Source organism: Podarcis melisellensis (genome assembly GCF_964234715.1).
Source record: "Podarcis melisellensis genome assembly, chromosome: 1".
Classification (NCBI taxonomy): Eukaryota; Metazoa; Chordata; class Lepidosauria; order Squamata; family Lacertidae; genus Podarcis; species Podarcis melisellensis.
This window is the reverse complement of record NC_138528.1, coordinates 90,199,831-90,221,172: the sequence shown is the minus strand read 5'-3', so window position 1 is coordinate 90,221,172 and position 21,342 is coordinate 90,199,831. Positions and strand designations below refer to the sequence as shown.

General features: G+C 42.3%; 2 protein-coding genes across 4 annotated transcripts in view; one reads left to right on the top strand and one right to left on the bottom strand.

Annotated features, from left to right (window-relative positions):
• Positions 1–12,277, bottom strand: part of SLC49A4 (solute carrier family 49 member 4) — a 60,721-nt gene extending 48,444 nt beyond the window's left edge. For both annotated transcript variants that reach the window (XR_014171615.1, XM_081925219.1), the window contains exon 1: positions 11,685–12,277. Coding sequence is in view for 1 of the 2 variants with exons in the window: in XM_081925219.1 (XP_081781345.1) it covers positions 11,685–12,090 (406 nt within the window). In the remaining variant the exon portion in view is untranslated. The remainder of the gene's footprint in view (positions 1–11,684) is intronic.
• A 957-nt stretch (positions 12,278–13,234) lies between these two features.
• Positions 13,235–21,342, top strand: part of HSPBAP1 (HSPB1 associated protein 1) — a 47,555-nt gene continuing 39,447 nt past the window's right edge. Inside the window, exons 1-2 of one of the 2 annotated variants that reach the window (XM_081925239.1) lie at positions 13,235–13,504; positions 16,765–16,919. Coding sequence is in view for 1 of the 2 variants with exons in the window: in XM_081925237.1 (XP_081781363.1) it covers positions 13,462–13,504 (43 nt within the window). In the remaining variant the exon portion in view is untranslated. The remainder of the gene's footprint in view (positions 13,505–16,764; positions 16,920–21,342) is intronic. The other variant, XM_081925237.1, reaches the window with a different exon arrangement.

Sequence of the window (21,342 nt, the reverse complement as noted above, 5' to 3'; positions counted from 1 at the left end):
AATTGCCAGTTGCTGCATCCAGCGTTTTTAAAATACTACATTGGCATTTAATGGATGTTTATATCTTCTCTACATGTGTGCTATTGAAGAATAACATGTGGTCGGATAAAGATCTTTATTAAGACTGCTATAACTTCATATGAATAAATATACTAATATATTCCTTATGACAGAATTCCTGTTGCTGATCCAGAGAGCGGAAACATACACACTGTAGCAGATACAGATCCCAGACAACAGGGAACAAAGTATTAGGAATGGAGCCCAATATTAAGCCCTCAAGAAAAAGTATTTATATGTTTCGGCCAGTTTTGAGTTTTGCAGAATGTTCTATTGCCATAAATCAAGAGATTTCTTCTTCCTCAGAGGAATCACTTGTTTAATACTACATGTTTTTCTTCTGAATATTCTGTTGGCCGTTTTAGGTTGAGTTCACACATAGTCTCCATTACCAATTTATTACTAGCAAAATACCTTTCATGAAACTGACTGTGTGGAATGTAAAAGGCAAGAATGCAAAGCTCCCTTGAGAGTCCCGAGTCCCATGATGCTGGGAACTGATTTTTATAGATGCAGTACACAATTAACTTATTTATTATATTTAATGTTGAGTTCACATGATAAAAATGTGAGAATGGTTGCCAGCTCACCATTGACAAGCACATATTTTTCCTGCAAGACCTCCTACCAGACTTCACACTGCTCAGACTTCACACGGATTGAAGGACTGAAAAGTGACAATATGCCTCCCTGCTTTGCAATCCTTTTTAGAGACAGTGCAATGCCTTGCACCTTCCCCCTCTCCTTTCTCTAAGCACAGAAGAGATGTTGCAAACTTCACATTGAATAAGTGAAATCTCTTGCTACTTTCTGAGCCTCTCAGAAGACCAGAAAAACAAAAATGAACCACAGTCCACCACTCTCAGCTTGAAGCTGTCCGGGGAAAGGCTGGTTCTTGTAGTGCAGCGCTCAGTGTGACTTCACAATCAAGATCCTGCTCCCCACCTTTAGCACAAATTTTAACTGGCTACCAAGCCTGTACAAAATTTATGAATCATAGATAAGAGACTCATGGATCAGGATCAAATGATGGATTTGACTATTTTTCCAGCTGCAGCACTTTAGCGCAAACCATTTGGTTTTTGAGCTGCAAATTATAATGCAATACTCTGAAGGGCTTTGAATAGTGCTCACGATTTCTCCGACCTTTTGTATCTTCTTAATATGCACGTATTCCTAGGAAATTATCTATAGTTAAAGAATAATGCCATACACATCAAGAACTGCCAAGAAGAGAAAAAATCTTCCTTTAAAAATGTCAAGCAGGTAGCTTGATTAAGGTGATAAAGCATAAAGGTCACAGAGGGCTGGCTGGAGATGCTGCACTAATATTATACTCTATAAAGGGTGGCTGCATTACAGCTGAAGGTCTTGAGGGCAAACAACGGACCAAACAGAAATTCAAAAATAAGATTATCTTTGTAAAATTATAACTTTACTTTTTTCCAACAGCAAGTTTACAATTTGAACTTAAAATATTTGATGTGGTGGCCTAAATTTTAGGAGCTTGATCTGGTCCATTTGTGGGTGTAACACCCACATAGTACTCACTTAGTCTCAATGAAGCCCTGTTTCCCACCCACCATCTACCTGTAAATGCATAAAAAGTGTGTAAATGCAGCACTATGGAACTTCAGAGTGAATAGGAAATCTCTGCATTTTCTCCATATTCACATCTTGCTCTCCCTCTGGATACTGTCAACTGTGCTCAATGTGGGCAATGTACCCACAGTGGACTGGATCATGCCCAATTCTGGAGTAAAAGACACATAACACACAAATATGTATGATGAAGCTCTCATGTCATTTTTTAAAAATTAAAATAAACCGGCGGAGGTGGGGCTTTGGGTGGTTTCCCACCATCCAGGATTCTAAATGCAGGTAAATATACATCTTTAACTACAGCTTGGAGACCCAGGTCAAGAGAGCAGGTAGGGAAGGGTTAAGCATCCCTTCCCACACCACTTCCATCAAATCCCCCCACAAAAAGAGTCTGTGTCTTTCTTTAAATAGTGGGATCAAGCAATTTTGCACAACATATAGCTAGCTCCTCAAAAGCCATATGCATGTTTGTGTACCATGTTTTGTTGCATCAACAGTTCATCTCACTGTGTTGAGGGGAAAGATGATAACCATCTTCAAATATCTAAAGGGCTGTCATGTATATGTTAAGAGAACCTACAACTATACAAACTCAAAAACATTTACTGGCACTGGTGCTTGTCTTGTTCATCAACCAAACATCAGCAGCCTTTGGATATACAGTGGTACCTCAGGTTACATGCGCTTCAGATTACACACTTCGCTAAGCCAGAAATAGTGCTTCAGGTTAAGAACTTTGCTTCAGGATAAGAACAGAAATCGGGGTCCAGCGGCACGGCAGCAGCAGGAGGCCCCATTAGCTAAAGTGGTGCTTCCGGTTAAGAACAGTTTCAGGTTAAGAACGGACCTCCGGAACAAATTAAGTACTTAACTTGAAGTACCACTGTACTAATCATAGTGGAGACCTGCAGCCTATAAAACACGCAATAAGTCTGTTGAAAGATTAGCTCCTAGACTACAAATTTATATGCATGGATAATGAAGACAGAATTAAGCAGTACGACCAAAATGCTAAATTCAGAACAACTTTTATTATTTTCAATAAAATCTATTATATTTCTAAGTCTTTTAAGTTTTAATATCCTGCTTCTCAGCTGCACAGAACATCAATAAATTTTCAGTAGCTTATTCAATCTGACAGTACCATGAACATGTCCACTGAGTAATGAAAATGTGGTATCTCCCTTAAGAAACAGACAGTGCCTTGGAGAAAGCAAGATGGCACACTGGGTGGCATGGTGAATTGAGGAAACAAGTGAAGCAACCACACCAAAACACCCTATTTTTACAGTTACTGCTAGTTACATCTAGTACATCTGGTACATCTAGTTACTTCACTTCTGCTTTTGTTTCTTTCTCTCACAATGTGACAATTTGCCACTGCAAACAACTCAGGCTGAGTCATTATGGGCTGGAAAGGAGATGCTCCTTGAAGGTTTATTGAAACATAAATAATCCCCTCCTTCAAAATACTCATAGTTTCAATCTGCAACTACTCTTCAAATCTCTCTCTTGCGCACAGTCCAACACATCTTTCCTTCAAGCTCGCTGGCACGGTCATTAGATAAAAAGCAGAGCTGGAACATCTAGTTCAGCATCCAGTTCTTGCAGTAACCAACCGGATGACTACAGGATGCTCACAAAAATGTCCTAAGTGTAACAGCGCTTTCCCCACTTGCGATTCCTAGCAAATGGTACACAGAGGCAGAACACTGCCATCATGACTAACAGCCACTATCCTCCATGAATGCCCAATTCTCATTGCCACCACTACTTTTGGGGAGAGTGAATCCTATTGTTTAATTTAACGCTGTGTGAAGAAGTATTTCTTTTGTCTGTCCTGAGTCTTCCAACACTCAGAAGACCTTAAGGCTGGCAAATAAAGGGAGTATGAACTGCTGTATCTGAAGCAGGTTTGTAAACTCTAACAGAGAGAACTTTTGTTAGCATTAATTATGGGTAACAGGCATGTAAATATAATGCCCTCCCTCAGGGAGGTATGCCTGACACCAACATTGCTGTCTTTTAGACACCAGGCAAAAACATTTATGCAGGCACTTAAAACATTATGACCATCTCCAGTACTTTACGCTCCTCAGTTTGTATTTTATCTGTCTGTCTTATATGTATTTATTATTTTATTTTTGACAACTAACCTGAAATCACCAATGAAAGAGTATATAAACAAACCACGGGTATGATGTCAAAGGAACGGAGATAATATCTACGCTTGCAATTATCAACAAATTAAAGGAGCTGTTCCCTAAAAGCACATATTTTACTTTCAAAACACTCTCTCCTAGATGCTGATCAGATATAGGCTCAAACATTGGAAGAGAGGAGGAAGAAAACAGAATAGTGCTCCTTTTTAGGGGTTGAGAACAGTTTTGAGGAAGCTGAAATATCAGTTAAGGAAGCTACCAACTGCAAAAGAAAAGCGCATGAGATTACTTCATAACATACCAGCAGCACTTCATACATTACCAATCTCTCCCCCCACCCCGACAAATGCACACGTCTATGTGCAGTGTAATCTGGTGTGGTTCCTAAGCCGATTTTCTTTTCTACACTGTCTTCATTGCAAACAGAATATAAATATCCAAGTGAGTGATAATGAATACTTCATACCCACATGGAGTTTTTGAGTGATCAAAGCACTTCACGTAACATTCTCTCAATAATTCAAGAGTCAGAAATCTGTGGCCCTCAATATGTTGTTGGACTCCATCAGTCCCAGGCAGCATAGCTGTTGGTCAGAGATGCAGTCTGGCAATATCTGGAGGGCCACAAGTTCCCCACTTAATGCCACCAAGTGAGTTCATGGTCGAGATGAGATCCAACTGGTTGATCAGTAATGGCTAACTGATTATTTCTGTTGCTGTTGGATTTACTGATTATTTTTATTTTGCGTGATCTATCTGATACTGTGTCCTTGTGTACTCTATGTTGATTTTTTTCTTTAAGAAAAACAGTATAGAATATTTTAAACTACATAAATTTCCCTTAGCCTGGATATTGAAACTGCTTGGGATCTGCTGGACTGGAGATCTAAACAGGCTCTGAAATAGTAATTTTCAGTCCTAATCTTTAAACACATACATTACGTTTAATTCATGTAGGTCTTAATATTTCTAGTAAGTGTTTTAAAATAAAATGCCACATTCACTAAATTTAAGGTCAAATTAGTGTATAGCTCAAAAATATCCCTCACTATTTCTGAATGGTGAGAAGCTTTGGGTCCACCAAGAGGGTTCTCAAGAACAAGCTGTCGACTGAGCATATTTACTTCTCAAAATCAAGAAGTCAATCTGCTGATTATGCTGCAAAGATCCAAGAAATTGAGCTACTATTTATGGTACCATTATTAAACCCTAAAGGATGGGAATTGGAGATATCTCAATTTATCCTTCTTCCAATTAGTTTCTATTCTTGTCATCAATAGATAATTTGTATGTTGGGCTTCATGGTACTGCATTTCCCCTCAAAAATTGATTTTAAAATGTGTTTAATACTCCAGTGCAAAATAAAATCCCTTGAATTTCCTTATTAGTATGATTGCCCTAGAGCTAATCGATTGTACCTAAATTGAATATTCTCATCTTACCAAATACTCAAGACCTGGAGCAGTGTTTCCCAAATTTGGGTCTCCAGCTGTTTTTTGATAACTCCCATCATCCCTAGCTAGCAGAACCAGCACTCAGGGATTATGGGAATTGTAGTCCAAAAACAGCTGGAGACCCAAGTTTGGAAACACTGACCTAAAGGATTATCCCACACCTCGTATATCCAATCAATCACTGTACTTTGCAGGAAAGGTCTGTTCCAAACTATATAGGAATTTAGCCATTAGTGCCATTGCTCGTACCCTTTAGAATTCCCTCTAATTAAATACTAGTTAGGTGCCATCTCTGTTGTCTTTTCAGTGCCTAATGAAGTCCTAGCCCTTTCAGAAGCATTTTGAGATATTTCTCAGTCTAAATCTGTTTTTAGAAGTTTTAATTGTTCTCTGTGTTCATTAAAGGTAGACTGTACCCTGTATCTGCAAAAATGTGCTCTCAATCAGCATGGAGATATGTGAGTATCTCCCCATAGTAACATAAAAGCAAAAGTGTTTTTTAATGCCACAGCCTGTAAATGCAACATAAAATTGCAAAACCAAGATGCCAAGCTACCTTCAGCACAGAAGAGACACTAATACTTAGCATTTAACTGCTTCGTTAATTACTTCATAAGAAACCCTCAATCTCATTTCCTTCAAGATTTGCTAAATTAAGTAAATTAATGTCTTCCACAAAATTTGATGTAATCCATTACATAACATTTCCACGTCCGTGTGGAGTTATTTAACTTTATTTATTTAACATTTAATTTTAAAATGCTGCGATTCATTCAAAGCCTTCGGGATATGGAATGACAAGACATTCAAATGTTATAAAGATTAATTAACAGTAATCAAAAAAGTATTTTTGCTACCCCTGCACTTTCAGCATAACTGCTAGCATTTAATTCATCCTTTTCATAACCAAGTTCATGTTTTTTATTCTGCTAGGCATGACAGGGCACAAACTTCCTTAATTTTATTGACATATTTCAGATCTAACCTATTAAATCCCTTCCAGGGTTGTTGTTGTGTTGTGTTGTGTGTTTGTTTTTGCTGCTGCCTTCTTGAAGAGCAGCTGTAGGCCATTATTACTAAGTTTATCTGAGTGTATATTGATAAATATTTATAAGTTGCATTTTAGTGTCATAGACTGAACCACTTTCTAATTTTCTCAACTTTAGTTGCGTTATTTCTGTGCTCTAAGCTCCAACTCCTCCCCTAAATTCCTCATAATCCCTTATTATATGAGCAATACAATGTGAACTAATATCTAAACACTATCAGTGCAAGTTTAACTTCCATGTGCTCACATTTATCTATCAATGCACAACTGACTGTTTCTGAAACTACTTGAACACTAAAGCACAATGACAAATCTGTTGAATGTTTTGGGTTCACATAACTGGCCTGGCCAACTTTTGTCAACCACCAGAAAGAGAGATGCTTGTATGCTGAAAGATTTAGGACTCCTGAAAGACTTAAAAGATCTTTAACGTATAGTGATAACTATGAGAACCTTTCAGTGATGAGGTCATGCAGTAAAATGGGCAGTAGATAAATTCAGGGCAGGCAAAACGAATTTCTTCTTCACCCCATAATTGACATAGAATTTGCTATTCCTTGTGATGGTTATAAGCTTTGAAAGCTTTTTAAAATAGTGAATTAGACAAATTCAGCTGACATAAAAAAAAGAAATGAAGTCCCAATGCTTATAAGCAATTTAACTCTGATCACTAGGGGTAAACAGCACGATATGGCTGTAGCGTAGTGTCCTGTCGGCAAGAACTCCAACAGTACGTGACTGGCTACTGTCAGGATACATGTTAGACTTGTTCCAGCAACACCACTTTTATGTTCTTAATCCAAGTTTCTTTAACAAACACATTTACATGTACTTATTCACAGAGCTGTCTGCTTCTGAATCTTTTTCTTTATGAAAACTAAAATGAATGCCAGACAATATACTGGACATATAGACATCAATTTTGTGCTAGATGGTTCACTTTTGTTCCCTTTGAACGGCAGTTTTTTTCTGAATTGTGATTAGGGAGAACATTAAGGGGAAACTAAAGAAAGTTGAAAAGGTACCCAAAACCTTCTAGGGAAAGAGGACACAAAAAGAATGGATGTAGTCGTGAGTTTCTGTTTCAGCAGATTAAATTACCTGCTCCAAAGGCCAAATAACTGTGGCCATATTGATGAAGCACTCTGGGGACAACTGATTTTCTTCCCAAGTTGTAGTAGGAATATTTTCAGCATTCACTTACAACAGAATATATTCAAACTCCCCATAACAATGGGCATTTCTGACGCAAAAGGCAGAACTAGAGGCTCAGCCAGAGTTAGAAACTCAGATATATTAGCTAGTCACCAAATGGGACCTTAAACCAAGGTTATGGTCACTACAACAGAATGTCTAGGCACGTTGCTGTGGTGTCTTTTGCACTGGAATTTATTATTATCATTATTAGTATACATTTCATTTCTATACAGCTTTATATTTTAAAGGAAAGATCTCAAAACAGTTAACAACACATTGAAATATCAACTGAAGCAATCCAGAATAAAACAAAATCAAGCTTCAAGGGAAATCTTTCAGATTCTTCTCTAAGTGACATTCTGATTTCCCATATTTATTTACCAACAATTTATAGAGCTGCCCCATAGCAGAAATACTCTAGGAAGCCAGTGTGGTATACAGTGGTACCTTGGGTGAAGTACTAAATTCGTTCCGGTGGTCCGCTCGTAACCTGAAACTGTTCTTAACCTGAAGCACCTGAAGCTAATGGGGCCTCCCGCTGCGCCAATGGAGCACGGTTTCTGGTCTCATCCTGAAGCAAAGTTCTTAACCCAAGGTACTATTTCTGGGTTAGTGGAGCCTGTAACCTGAAGCGTATGTAACCTGAAGCGTATGTAACCTGAGGTACCACTGTAGTGGTTAAGAGTGTCAGACTAGGACCTGGTAGATCATGAAACTCACTGGGTGACCTTGGGCCAGTCACAGCCTCTACCTCACTGGTTTACTGTCGGGATTAACTGAGGAGCAGGGGTGAACCATGTACAAGGGAATCCCCACTTACGCAGGGGTTCTGTTCCCAGCTGCTGCACATGTCACTAGGTGGCACGGGAGTGGGAATTCCCCTGGCCCTTTCAGTGCCAAAAATGGCACGTATGTCAGTGGAAGCGCATGTGCTGATGGTGCGCAAGCGGGGAGACACCTGTAATTCTTGGAGAAAAATGTGGGGTATATATGCAATAAATAAGATATTTTGCTCACCTGTTTAAGAAATAATAATAAAATAATAATAATAATAATAATAATAATAATAATAATAATAATAATAATATATTTATTGTCATTGCCCCCTCTCGGGGACAACGAAATTACTTGGCTGCTCCATCCACCCAGGTAGGGCACTCCACACAAAATCAAAACAACTATAAAAACACTAATTAAAACAATACAGTATAATACAGCAAGGAAGATTAGATGACTTTCAAAGTCCAGGCTTCCCATTCAGGGCCGAGATCGCTCTGGAGAAGAAGCTGTTCTTAAGACGGCTCGTTCTTGTCTTCATCGTCCTGTATCTCCGTCCCGACGGCAGGAGCTCGAAGAGACAGTGACCAGGATGCGATGGATCTTTAACTATGTCCAGTGCCTTCCTATGGCACCTTGTGGCATAAATCTGCTCTAAGGTGGAGAGTGGGCAGCCAACAATGCTCTCTGCTGCCTTAACAACTCTGCACAACCACATCCTGTCCTGGGTAGTACAGCTTCCGTACCACACACATAAGCCATAAGTGAGCACGCTCTCAATGGCACAGTGATAGAAGACAAGCAGCAGTTTCTGTGGAAGATGGTTTTTCCTTAGAATTCTCAAAAAGTACAGTTTCTGCTGCACCTTCTTCACAAGCCCCCTTGTGTTGACACTCCAGACAGATCCAGAAAGCTGGAGGGGACAGCCAAATGGAAATATCAGTAGCCAACTTGGCATCCAGAGATCTCCAATGGCCACAGTTGGCCACGTGCCAGTCGCAAAATGCACCTGGCAAATTTTGAACACTGGACTCAGAATGAAGACACCTGAGCATACCATGATTGTGCTCCTTCCACGACTACAGGCAGCAAGATATTCCAAAAGAGCAGCACTCAACCAAGGTATGCTTCCCTTGGACAAAGGTTGCAGAATACATATATTGCTATAATAAATGAGTTTTATTTACAAATATACAGGTAGGGGGTTGAATTTAAACACTCCAACAAACCTCATCCATGTTCCCATATTAGATTTCTAAAGACAGTCAGCATCCCCAAAAATGCTGTGAGCTTTGGCCCCCAAAATCAGCTCTGTATGTAACTCTCTTCCTTTAGTCCCACTGGAAAGAAAACCTCATATCTATTCCTCCTTACACAGAGAGAGACATTTTGAAAGTCTAAAGTGGGAAGCCTGCTCTACATGTGAGGTTTTACCATGTGACTTAGAACACTGCACGATCAGAGTTCTAGACTGCATAATAGGCCTGTGTATGTTGGCCTATATACCGTATTTTTCGCCCTATAGGACGCACTTGTTCCCCTCCAAAAATGAAGGGGAAATGTGTGTGCGTCCTATGGGGCGAATGCAAGCTTTCGCTGAAGCCTGGAGAGCAAGAGGGGTCGGTGCGCATTGACCCCTCTCAAATATGGTACCACTCAATACAACATGGAGGGGAGTTGTACCAGGAGACAGTGATGTAATGCAGGGAGATGGTGTGGCCTTGTTCTTTCCCCCATGTAAGCTCCAAACACCTGGGCTATCAAAAATGGGGATGACAATGAACACGAGTAACAAACAGCGGTGCTTGGAAAGCCAGGTCCAAGTGTGGAGGTTGGGGTATTCTGTTCTGAATTGGGGAGAGTGAAAGAGGGCTGACTGCGAGGCCATTGGCTTTGAGTAAGAAGAGTCAGGACACCTTCTGCATCCCATTGATTCATCCACTTCCCATATCTCATAAATATCCCAATCCCTCCATTGTAAGTCTGTGGTGCAATGTAAAATCCTGTGCTACATAAACAGGCAGGTTAACCTGCCAAGTTTGCTGTTACTCACCATTACTCACCTTTTCTTTTGTACAAAAAATGTGGTCCGTACAAACACACTTGCAAATGCACATACAAACACCACTCTAGGAGCAAGGAACTAGCATGACGAACAGCATCCTTATTTCACTAACCGTTTCCTCAAGTCTACGCCTTTAAGTCACTGAACCAGCAGAGTAGCCCATAGAATCTGGTTTCAACCAACGTGATCTACTCTGACATAGCATTAAAATATGATTATTAAGCAGCAATGACCACAGATCCAAAGAGCTACTGTAAGCACAACAAAAGGCCCGTGATAGCTCAGAAGGAATTCTTAACTTTGCTGTGAGTCCTAGAAGACCTGCTCCCTGCCCTGCAGGCCCTTTTCTACCTGGGCTGGAAGGATGTAGGCGACTGACTCCAGCTACAAAAGCTGAGGATGCAAAGCTGAGGCTACTGAACAGACACTGGGGCCAGGGTATTGTTTTTGGGGGTGGGTGGGTTAGATTGTTGCTGTGATGTTATTTTTTTGTTTATTTTAGATCTTATGATTTCCATGGAAATTATTCGATTTGGTTGTGTATTTTTTGTGTTTTATTTATTATGACTCCTTTTGCTACGTTGAAATTATGTGGGGGTTTTCCATGTTGCTAGCCACCTTGAACATAGAATGTCAGCACACCCCCTAAATAAGTAATACATGGGGAAGCAGGTCTGTACAGTATTTTAAGAAGCAGATATTCAGTAAAGTGAGCAGCTTGAGACACATCGCTTCCCTCTAGAAACTTTTTATCTCATGGGAAATACAGTGGTACCTCGGGTTAAGCACTTAATTTGTTCCGGAGTTCCGTTCTTAACCTGAAACTGTTCTTAACCTAAAGCACCAATTTAGGTAATGGGGCCTCCTGCTGCCGCTGCACCGCTGGAGCACGATTTCTGTTCTCATCCTGAAGCAAAGTTCTTAACCCGAGGTAATATTTCTGGGTTAGAGGAGTCTGTAACCTGAAGCGTATGTAACCCGAGATACCACCGTATGGGCTCTTTGGCGAGGAAAGATAGAGAAACTCAATAAATTAAGTAAATAACAGCATGAGACGCGGTCAAAAACGTGAACTTCAGCCCTTCTTCTAGGTACTACCCCTGTTTTTAACTAAAGCGGACTCTAATCCATGAAAGCTTCTGCCACAAATTGTTCCCCTTTTAAGACTCAGTTGTTTCTACCTAGTTGGGTTGTTGTACTGCTGCCCCCCTGTCTATCCCTTTGGGTATTTGCCCCAGATATTTAGGTAGGGTGGGAGCACTAAAAGCAGCAGGCCCCGCTCCAGCCAGCCCGCCAGCCCGCCCTCCTCTTTCCCTTACCCTTCTTGTCCATGAGCCACATGAAGAAGAAGCAGGGCACGAAGCCGATGGGCCCCCAGAAGACGAGCAGGGCGATGTCCAGCTTGGAGAAGGGGAAGGCCTGGCGGGCCGAGTTCTGGATAGGGCCCCAGGTGTTCCACACCAGGCCCTGCGCGAAGCCCAGCAGCGAGAAGAGCAGCAGCACCAGCCAGCGCCGCCCGTACACGCGGCCGGGCAGCGGAGGCGGCGGCAGGCGCGGAGCCGCCGCGGGGACCAGCCCTGGGCTGCGGGGAGCAGCCGCCCGCGAGGCCGCTGCCGTCCTCCGGGGCTGGCCATGCGCAGGGTAGTGCTGGGGCAGCGCCGCGGGCGCCGGCGGAGGCTGCAAGAGGGGCTCCCGCTCCTCGGGGCTGCTCCAGTCCGAGCCCATCGCCTCAGGGAAGGAGACCCCCCGCCGCCCGCTTGCCTGTCGCCTGCCTGCCTAGCCGGCCGGCCGGCGTCCTAACGTAACCCCACTTCAGCGGCGGCGGCAGTAACGCAGGCAGAAGGCAGCAACCCGGGCAGCCGCATGCGCGATTCAGCCGGGCCTCACCCGACGCCTCTCGGCACCAGGCAGCGCATAGAGAGAGGAAAAGAATAGAGCGGCGAATGGTTGCTTGTCTTGCACACGGAACTTCCTGCTTTCAGCCCGGGCGCGGTTTCACGTGGGAATGAAGCCCACCATAAGCGCTTGCACATGAGTGAGGATGTGTGTCAGGTTAAGACGCTGGCAGTCCTGTGCTTATTATAATACCCGGAGCAGACCCACTGAAATTGCTGGCCTTTAACATAAAGCAACGTACATTGAATTCGGCGGGTCTCCTCTGAGGAGGGCTAACGTTGGGACACAATCCTACGTTGCGGCGTTTTCAGGGGCAGAAGCGACGGCTGTCCATTGAAGACGAAAGGGAGGGAAATGCAGGATTTTGGTGTCGCCGGGAGTGAGCGGCATGTCAAAAACGCACGCAGAAGATTAGTAGCGAAAACACGAGTTTATGGTCTAACGCGTGCCTTGTTTTGAGGCGGAGGCAATGTGATTGGTCTGAGTTTAATGTTTTTTTTTTAAAAAAAATAAAGCATTTAAAGATTTGTGTTGCTGACGCTAATGCAGTCCATCGTCCTCATATTCTGGGAAGGAATATGTCGTTGGTCGTCAAGACAGCCTTGCAAAGTAGCCCGCCTCGGTGCCTACTCCTTGTAGTAGTTGCGAAGAGTAAAAATTAACCCCCCCCCCCAGTAGGTATAGCTGCAGATTCTTCAGGGTTTGTCCACATATACGTGACCATAGCTTGACCTCTCCCGCCCTTAGATTGCACAGCTCTTTGGGGAAGAGGATCCGCGCTGGTTCACACGTGTCTGCACGTGATTTGATTACCACATCCCTGATGAGCAGCAGCTGAATACGTGAACGCATTCCACCAAGCGTTGCGCAAGCGGGAGGGGAAGAGTTTCCTATTTGGGGATATCGGTAAACACTAGTGCGCTCTGCCTAGGCTAACTCGTGACTGTTGGACGCAGCTTTGTGGTTACGTGGAAAGCAGTCGCGCGTTCCCCGAAGAAAAGCAAGGGCAGCAGCAGCTGTCGTCCCACGCTTTGCAAGGCAAAACACAAACAAAAGCCACGTGATGCTGCGCCTGATCTCCCACGTGATCTCGGGGAGGGCTGATGGTGGTGACGGCGAAACATCGAGTTGCTGAGGGAGAAAGAGGAGGGGACCGGGGCGGTTTCTCTTTCGGAATAGGAAAGGCGAGAGAGGGAAACGATGGCAACGAGAGCAGATGCTCTGGTGGTCTCTTCGCTGCCCGGTAGGTTGCTCCTTTCTGTGCCAATATCTGTCCAGGTATCCCCGCCCGTCGAAGTATCGGATCTCACTTGCACAGGCTCTCATGTCTTGGCTTCTCAATTTACGTGGGACAGACATCAGGTTAACATGCCCTTTGGTGAACCAGCTTCAACTTCGTTAAATGCAATATAAGCCTTCCAGACTGCAGCGCCTTCAACCCCGAGTTGAAGCCGTTGGTGGCCAAGTCGTGTTGAACAATGTAGACGTTGTGCATATTGGCTGGTGAATGTTCAGCCTGCCCATATTAACCGAGCAATGTATGAAATGCCCTGCTAATCGATGAATGGTTGCCCAGCCTTAGTTGGAGACTGTACACATTGACTGGGCTATATGCAAAATTGCCTACTGGACACACTCTCCATGCAGTTTAGAAAATGTACACTAAGGCCAGCTTTATTCTGTGTTCATCTTGCGTTCACCACAGCAACACATACACAAACAGAAGTATAAATCCACTCTTCTCTTCACTAACTTGCTGATCAGCTAAGTGTAAGAAAAGCAGTGCTTTGAGAGGCTTTGATTCATATATTACTTTAGATCTTGCATTCTTCCTTCTTTCCCTTCGAAAACTGGTACAACTGTCAAGCTGATCGTCCCATTTAAAAAACAGAATGTTGACTGGCCATTCCATTCCAATGTCACAGCCTTCCAGGAAATGCATTGTGTTGTATTTTACATTTTTCCTGTGCTCCCCCACCCCTTGAAAAATGGTTTGGATTTGAGCGTTTGTAGCCAAAGTGTGGAATGATGTCCGAAGTATATGCATTTCATGCTGATAATTCTTGTGTTCAGCTGTATTGCATTATATTTTGCCTCTTACTTTGAATATAGATAGGAGAACTGAGCTGGTATCTAACCTTAATATGTAGAATTGTGTCCTGAATATGCACATCAAACTTAATTCTGATATTTCAAAGTTTAGAGAAGTTTCATTACAAGTCAGCAAACAAATGGAATGCTCAAATGGGCTAAACCAAAGGTCTTTCTTTGCCATGACACATAGCTATCTATTTGATTGTAAACTGGGATGCCTGGAATATAAAAACTGCAGGAATAAGAATGACTCATTGCAAAAGCTTCAGGTTGCAAGCACTTCAGGTTACAAACTCTGCTAACCCGGAAGTAGTACCTTGGATTGCAAACTTTGCCCCAGGATGAGAACAGAAATCGTGTGGTTCCATTAGCAAAAGCGCGCCTCAGGTTAAGAACAGTTTCGGGTTAAGAACGGACATCCAGAACGAATTAAGTTCGTAACCCGAGGTACTGATGCTGAATTTGATCATGCACATGAAGGTGCAAAAAAATAGTTCAAGTTGATGCTGATGATGCTTGAAGAACTGGCCTGTTGCCTGCATAACTCAATTTACTTCTTGCTTTTTTAATGCTGTTTTAGTTTATCCTTCTTCCTGCTCACATGCATGTTCATGTGGAAGCAAGTCCCCATGTGGGCAATTAAACTTACTCACATTTTTACTTTTTAACTAGATGTGGTTGCTTAGTTTTATTTCTGTTTAGGTTCTCCTTCTTGCACACATGCATGTTGATGTGGAAGCAAGTTCCCCTGAGGTTAATGAATCATGCTCATATTTTTACTTTATATATTATGTTTATATCCTCTTTTGTTTCCATGGAAATCAACACGATGTGTGTAGTGTTCCCAGGTGGTCTGTCATCCCGACCCAGCCTAGCTTAGCTTCAACAAGATAGGTGCATCATCTGCCATCAGACACTGGCAACAGTCTGATCCTATGATGAGTTCAGTATGCCTAAGTCAATTGAATCCAACTCTGCATAAGAACTGGCCACAAGTTTGTCTAGAATTGCAGCATTAGATGCAGACTTCACTAAATATTTATCCTTTTTTTGTAGTTATGGAAGTTGTGATCCACCCCCCATTCAGATCCCAATGTGATTATATGAGAAGTTCTCCTACAATTTCCTTATTTTTATAATTTTTCTTTTCTAGTGGTTTATATCCAAACTATCTTTTAAGTGAATGGGGAAATCTGTTCATCTCATTATGTTGTATCGCCAATAGCCTACTAGTTTATGAGCGGTGTTCATAATTGATAAATACTATCTTACACCTTCCAAGCAGTATATTCATCTCTTTGAGGTTCTAATATAGTGGTACCTCAGGTTACAGACACTTCAGGTTACATACATACTCCGCTAACCCAGAAATAGTACCTTGGATTAAGAACTTTGCTTCAGGATGAGAACAGAAATTGCGGCGTAGCAGCAGAGGGAGGCTCCATTAGCTAAAGTGGTGCTTCAGGTTAAGAACAGTTTCAGGTTAAGAACGGACCACCGGAACAAATTAAGTTCTTAACCCGAGGTCGCACTGTACTGCACATTTACTAGGGAAAAGACCCCACTAAACACAGTAAGACTTGCCTGTGAGTAAACATGCATCAGGTTGAACTGTGAAGTGATTCCCTGCCCCCCGACTGGTTAGAGAACTTTTGACTTCATATTCATTAAGGGGAACTTGTTCATAATGCTCACATGGTACAATGCCCAGTTTATTTAGTCCCATCAACTGGGCAATGTTTAGATAATTTTTGGGTCGGATCAATAAATAATCTGAAGCTGATTATTCACACTCACCCTGTGTTCATATTGATGAAAATACAAACACTGGTAAGTTTCCTGTGCCTGTCCCTTACCTAGTAAAAAAGAAAGTAGGAAAATGAAGAATGTAAATATGAGCATGAATCACGTATTCAGTCATTTGGACTAAGCCATCTTATTTTCAATATAATCAGCTTTAAATCTCTTCCGACAGAATTAAGAGTTTAGGACAGATGTTAAATATTATTCATTTGTATTTTCCATTAATCAAATTGTAATTGAAATAACTAATTGCAATTACAGTATTTTAATTACTTTGTTTCCTAGCACTGTGGCCTGCATACAGATGTGACTCTAGTGATGTGACCTTTCTTCCCCAGTTAATTTAGCATAGCACAGCATTCCATGTGAATTTGCAGGCTACAGAGCTGTCTAAATTAGTTAATGTGGAGGAATGGCGCATTGTTGATAAACTGTTGGAAGCCAAATTAGCTTTATCTTGCAGCAAGCTGATAGCATTATTTTACTCATGGGACTAATACATCTCTAAATATGCTAATTTCACTCTTACTTCTGTTGGGTGGTATTTTTAGCATTCTCATCGTTGACATTATAATATTAATGGAAGGAGTTCTCTGCTTGCTTTAGCTTGCCTCGCAGTGCAGCCCCAGAGATGTGTATCACTAGAGAAGGAAATATATATCTACACAAGAAAAGGACTGATTTGTCACCTACAAGGCCTGCAGATAATCTAAAAGCCTGCACTCAAGACAAACCCTATTATGAAAAGTTATGTTAAAAAGGTAGGCCTGCCATTATGGACAAGCATTTTTGAAGCACAATGGTAGCCATGGGAGAAGATAACATTGGAATTTATCTGCTGCAGTAATATCTCACGCCAACGTATATTTTTATTCTATGCACATTTACTTGGAAGTAAGCTCCATCAAGTTCAGTGGGGCATACTGCTAGTATGTTGTATATTGCACAGTTAGATTATTTCCTCCTTGTCACAGAGTGCTTTGGAAGCATAAACATTAATACTAAATAGGGGCACATCCATTTTCATTACACGCAGGGAGCTTATGTCACTCTAAGTTGTTGCTGACTGTGTTGCCTGGGGTTGAACTGGAGTCCCTAGATGGCCACAGGCTTCCCGTTCCTGATGTTGGCAAGAAACGGGGAGGGGAACCTGCAGACCTATGGAAAGTGTGCAACTAATCTAATTAGGTGCACCTAACTTTGTAATATTAAAGGGTACATGTATCTCCTGTGTAAAAAGCCATTTGTATGCTTTTGAAATACTGCCTTTTTACATTGATTGAATTGCAGTGTGGCTGTATTCGCAAGTCATAGTAAACCATAGTTTAGTGTGAGCTAAACAGATGTGAGCCTCAGAGAGCCTTGGGTGAGCACATAGTCTTTGACTCTTCTCAGACAGCTGAGATTAGGAATTCATAAGATTTCATTTCTGCTTTTTTTTAACTACAATGTTCTGTGTCCTCCAGACTTGGAACTGTAGTTAGGTAATCTTAACTTTATTTAGTTTGACTGAACCAGCTTTAGTAACAGCAGTTTGAAGCCAGCTTGTTTCAAACGTTAATGATAACCAGAGTGTACAGTTCTGGTTGCCTCACCAGCAAAAGGATGCTGTATAGCTGGAAATGGTTTGGAAAAGGGCAACTAAACTGATCAAGGGCAAAGATAAAGTACAAGTGGGAAAGAGTGCTGTTGTGCCCAGTCTTGCTTTCAGGCTTCCCATAGTTGTCTGGTTAGCCACTGTGAGAACAGACTCCACTAACCCAGAAATAGTACCTCAGGTTAAGAACTTTGCTTCAGGATAAGAACAGAAATCGTGCAGCAGCGGGAGGCCCCATTAGCTAAAGCGGTGCTGCAGGTTAAGAACAGTTTCAGGTTAAGAACGGACCTCCGGAACAAATTAAGTACGTAACCAGAGGTGCCACTGTACTAGACTAGATTGGCCACTGGGCTGATCCAGCAGGCTCTTACGTTTGTCTGCCTAGACAAACCACAGTTAAGCAAACTTCTTTGTCTCTTTCTGGCTACAAGGAACTAGGAAAGGGGAGCACCTGAGCCCAAGACTTGCTGTGACTCATTTTTACTTGTTCACATTCCACTAAACTATGGCTTACCGTATTTTTCGCCCTATAGGATGCACTTTCCCCCTCCAAAAATGAAGGGGAAATCTGTGTGCATCCTATAGGGCGAATACAGGCTTTCGCTGAAGCTTGGAGAGCGAGAGGGGTCGGTGCGCACCGACCCCTCTCGCTCTCCAGGCTTCAGGAAGCTATCAGCAAGCCTGGGGAGCCCGCGAGAATTCCTGCAGGGCTCCCTAGGCTGCGGATAGCAGCTTGCCGCCCGGCGCGTGGGCGCCCTGAAGCAGAGTGACCCTCGCGCCGGGCAGACATCCGCAGCCTGGGAGCCCTGCGGGAGTTCCCGCAGGGCTCGCTAGGCTGCGGATAGCAGCCTGCTGCACGGAGCGTGGGGCACGCTGAAGCAGAGCGCCCCGCGCTTCGGGCAGACATCAGCCAGCCCCACAAGCTCGGGGGACAGCGGGGAGGCGGAGCGCCACCATACCGCTGTTCCCCGACCTGGGTTTGGGGGGAAATAAAGGGGGGGAATTCCTTTATTCCCCCTCAAAAAACTAGGTGCGTCCTATGGGACAAAAAATACAGTAGTTTTTGCATGGCATGTAATCATAGCCAGTGACTTCCTGCTACAATTGTTCCTACTAGAATGCCATCTGACACTTTTCATATGCAGAGCTCTGCTGAAAGATGTTTTAATAAAAACTAAGCAGATTTGCCATAAGCAATTTAGAAAATAATAATTTAGAAGGCTTCTGATCACATGGAGTTAATTGAAAAAACTGGAACCTCTCAATATTTATACTGACATTTCTTGGATCAATAAAAATGTGATCTAGCCTCCTTGCCACATTTCTAATGCATATAGAGGTTCCACTTCTTTTCCTGACAGTCTGTGCTTTTATATAGCGTTTATGACCCAACATATATAACTGCTGTTTATTGATTTAAAACATTTTATCCCATTCTTCGGCCTGAAAAAATCTCAGAGCAGCTTATGAAGATTAAAAATAAGATAGTCCCTGCCCTCAGGCTTACAATCTACAAAACACACACAAAAGAAAAGGATTGGGAAGGAGGTGTTGTGCGGCTCAGCAACCTTTGACACAAGCTCTTTACAAAATTCAGCAGGTCATGGAGCTGCATCTAAGCACAGTGGAAGGACTGCTGATTGCTTACTTTCTGGTGGTCTTAGCAGTGTTGTTGTTGTTGTTTAGTCGTTTAGTCGTGTCCGACTCTTCGTGACCCCATGGACCAGAGCACGCCAGGCACTTCTGTCTTCCATTGCCTCCCGCAGTTTAGTCAAACTCATGCTGGTAGCTTCAAGAACACTGTACAACCATCTCGTCCTCTGTTGTCCCCTTCTCCTTGTGTCCTCCATCTTTCCCAATGTCAGGGTCTTTTCCAGGGAGTCTTCTCTTCTCATGAGGTGGCCAAAGTATTGGAGCCTCAGCTTCAGAATCTGACCTTCCAGTGAGCACTCAGGGCTGATTTCCTTAAGAATGGATAGGTTTGATCTTCTTGCAGTCCATGGGACTCTCAAGAGTCTCCTCCAGCACCATAATTCAAAAGCATCAATTCTTTGGCGATCAGCCTTCTTTATGGTGTTCTTAGCAGTAACAGTTGGTAAATGACATTAGAACCAAGCACGATGGAGGGTCTTGACAAACAGGAATTAGGGGCATTTTTTTTCTTGATCGGAGAAGAGATGATTCAATAAAATACTCCTGCTGAATATTAGCAACTGTTTAAAATACAAAGGCTCTGCTCTGGAAAAAGATGGATACCCTAACAGCGCAATCATCTTATTCAGAAGCAAGTTCTATTGAGTTCAATAATATTTATTCCCAAGTGTGCGTTGAATTTCACTATTGAATTTATCTTTTAAAGCAGTGGTGGGCATGCCAGATTTGGCCCATGAGTCCATTTTCTCTAAACATTGCCCACCTCCCTCACACCTGACACTCTATGTGATATAGAGTGTGGGGAGGTAGCGACTGGGCTCTCAGTTCCATGGGAGAAGGGGCAAGGGTGGAATGGGAAGCAAGAGAAGTTGGTGCCAATGAGGCAAACAATTATATATCTGGGAAGTTCCCTATTCATATGAGGATTTGTTTTGAGAATTACCTTTGCATTTGTAGTTGATTTATATGTAACACCAAACAGTAGTTTGCTGCTGTATGAAAGAACCCTTGGCTCACACGCTTCCTTGTCCCTAGTATGCTCTGATTTTTCCTTTCATTTCAAAACAGTGCTGTTGCATCCAAAACAGGCAAACCATGGTTTTCCCTACAAACCAGAATTGCAAATCTCTTTCAAGCTATGTTTTGCACTCCTAGGTTGTGAGCATACTACGCCTTGCCCAGTTTGGATATAATGAAAAAGTAGGGTTTTAAAAAAATACGTTTTTTGAATTATCTCCGCATAAGCTCTAGAACAGGGAACATTTGGTCATTCAGATTCCATCTTCCATCAGCCGCAGACAGTCAGGGAAGATGAGAGATGTAGCCCAGCAACATTTGCAGGGCCACAGGTTTGCCACCCATGCTTTAGAGAGGCTAGAGTTTTAAACTCACTGATGCATCTTTCTGAAATATTTTGAATCTTTATTTTATTTTATTTTAAAATTTTGGTTGGCTATAGATGACATGCAAATTATGCTAACTGTATGCAGCCAAAATGTGAAATTGAGTTTGGGCTTTGTGAAAATTAATAAATTAGTGCCCAGTTAAACAGAATTTACAGAAATGAGATCTCACTAGAGCCACTAAATAGTCTTCCGACACTACTAGAAGTACCCTGTCTATTAACTGGAAAATTGCATTTCCTCATAATCCTGTGAGTGACTTTATCTTCTTTTTGATTTTTACACAAAAGGGGCTTCATTTTTTTAAACTCACAGTTGTTCCTCCAGCCCACCCCAATGCCCCAAGATGTTAGGCTGATACATTATTATGTGCTTGTTAGAGTAACAGCTGGATATATAGCTTACTCTAAAAATAAAGTGTTATTTTAGTGAAACTGGTTCTTTCTTTGGAAAATTATTCTAAAACCTCTCAATTAAACCCCGTATTTAATCAGCAGGGTATGTTGGCAGAAGACAACTGCTGACATGTAA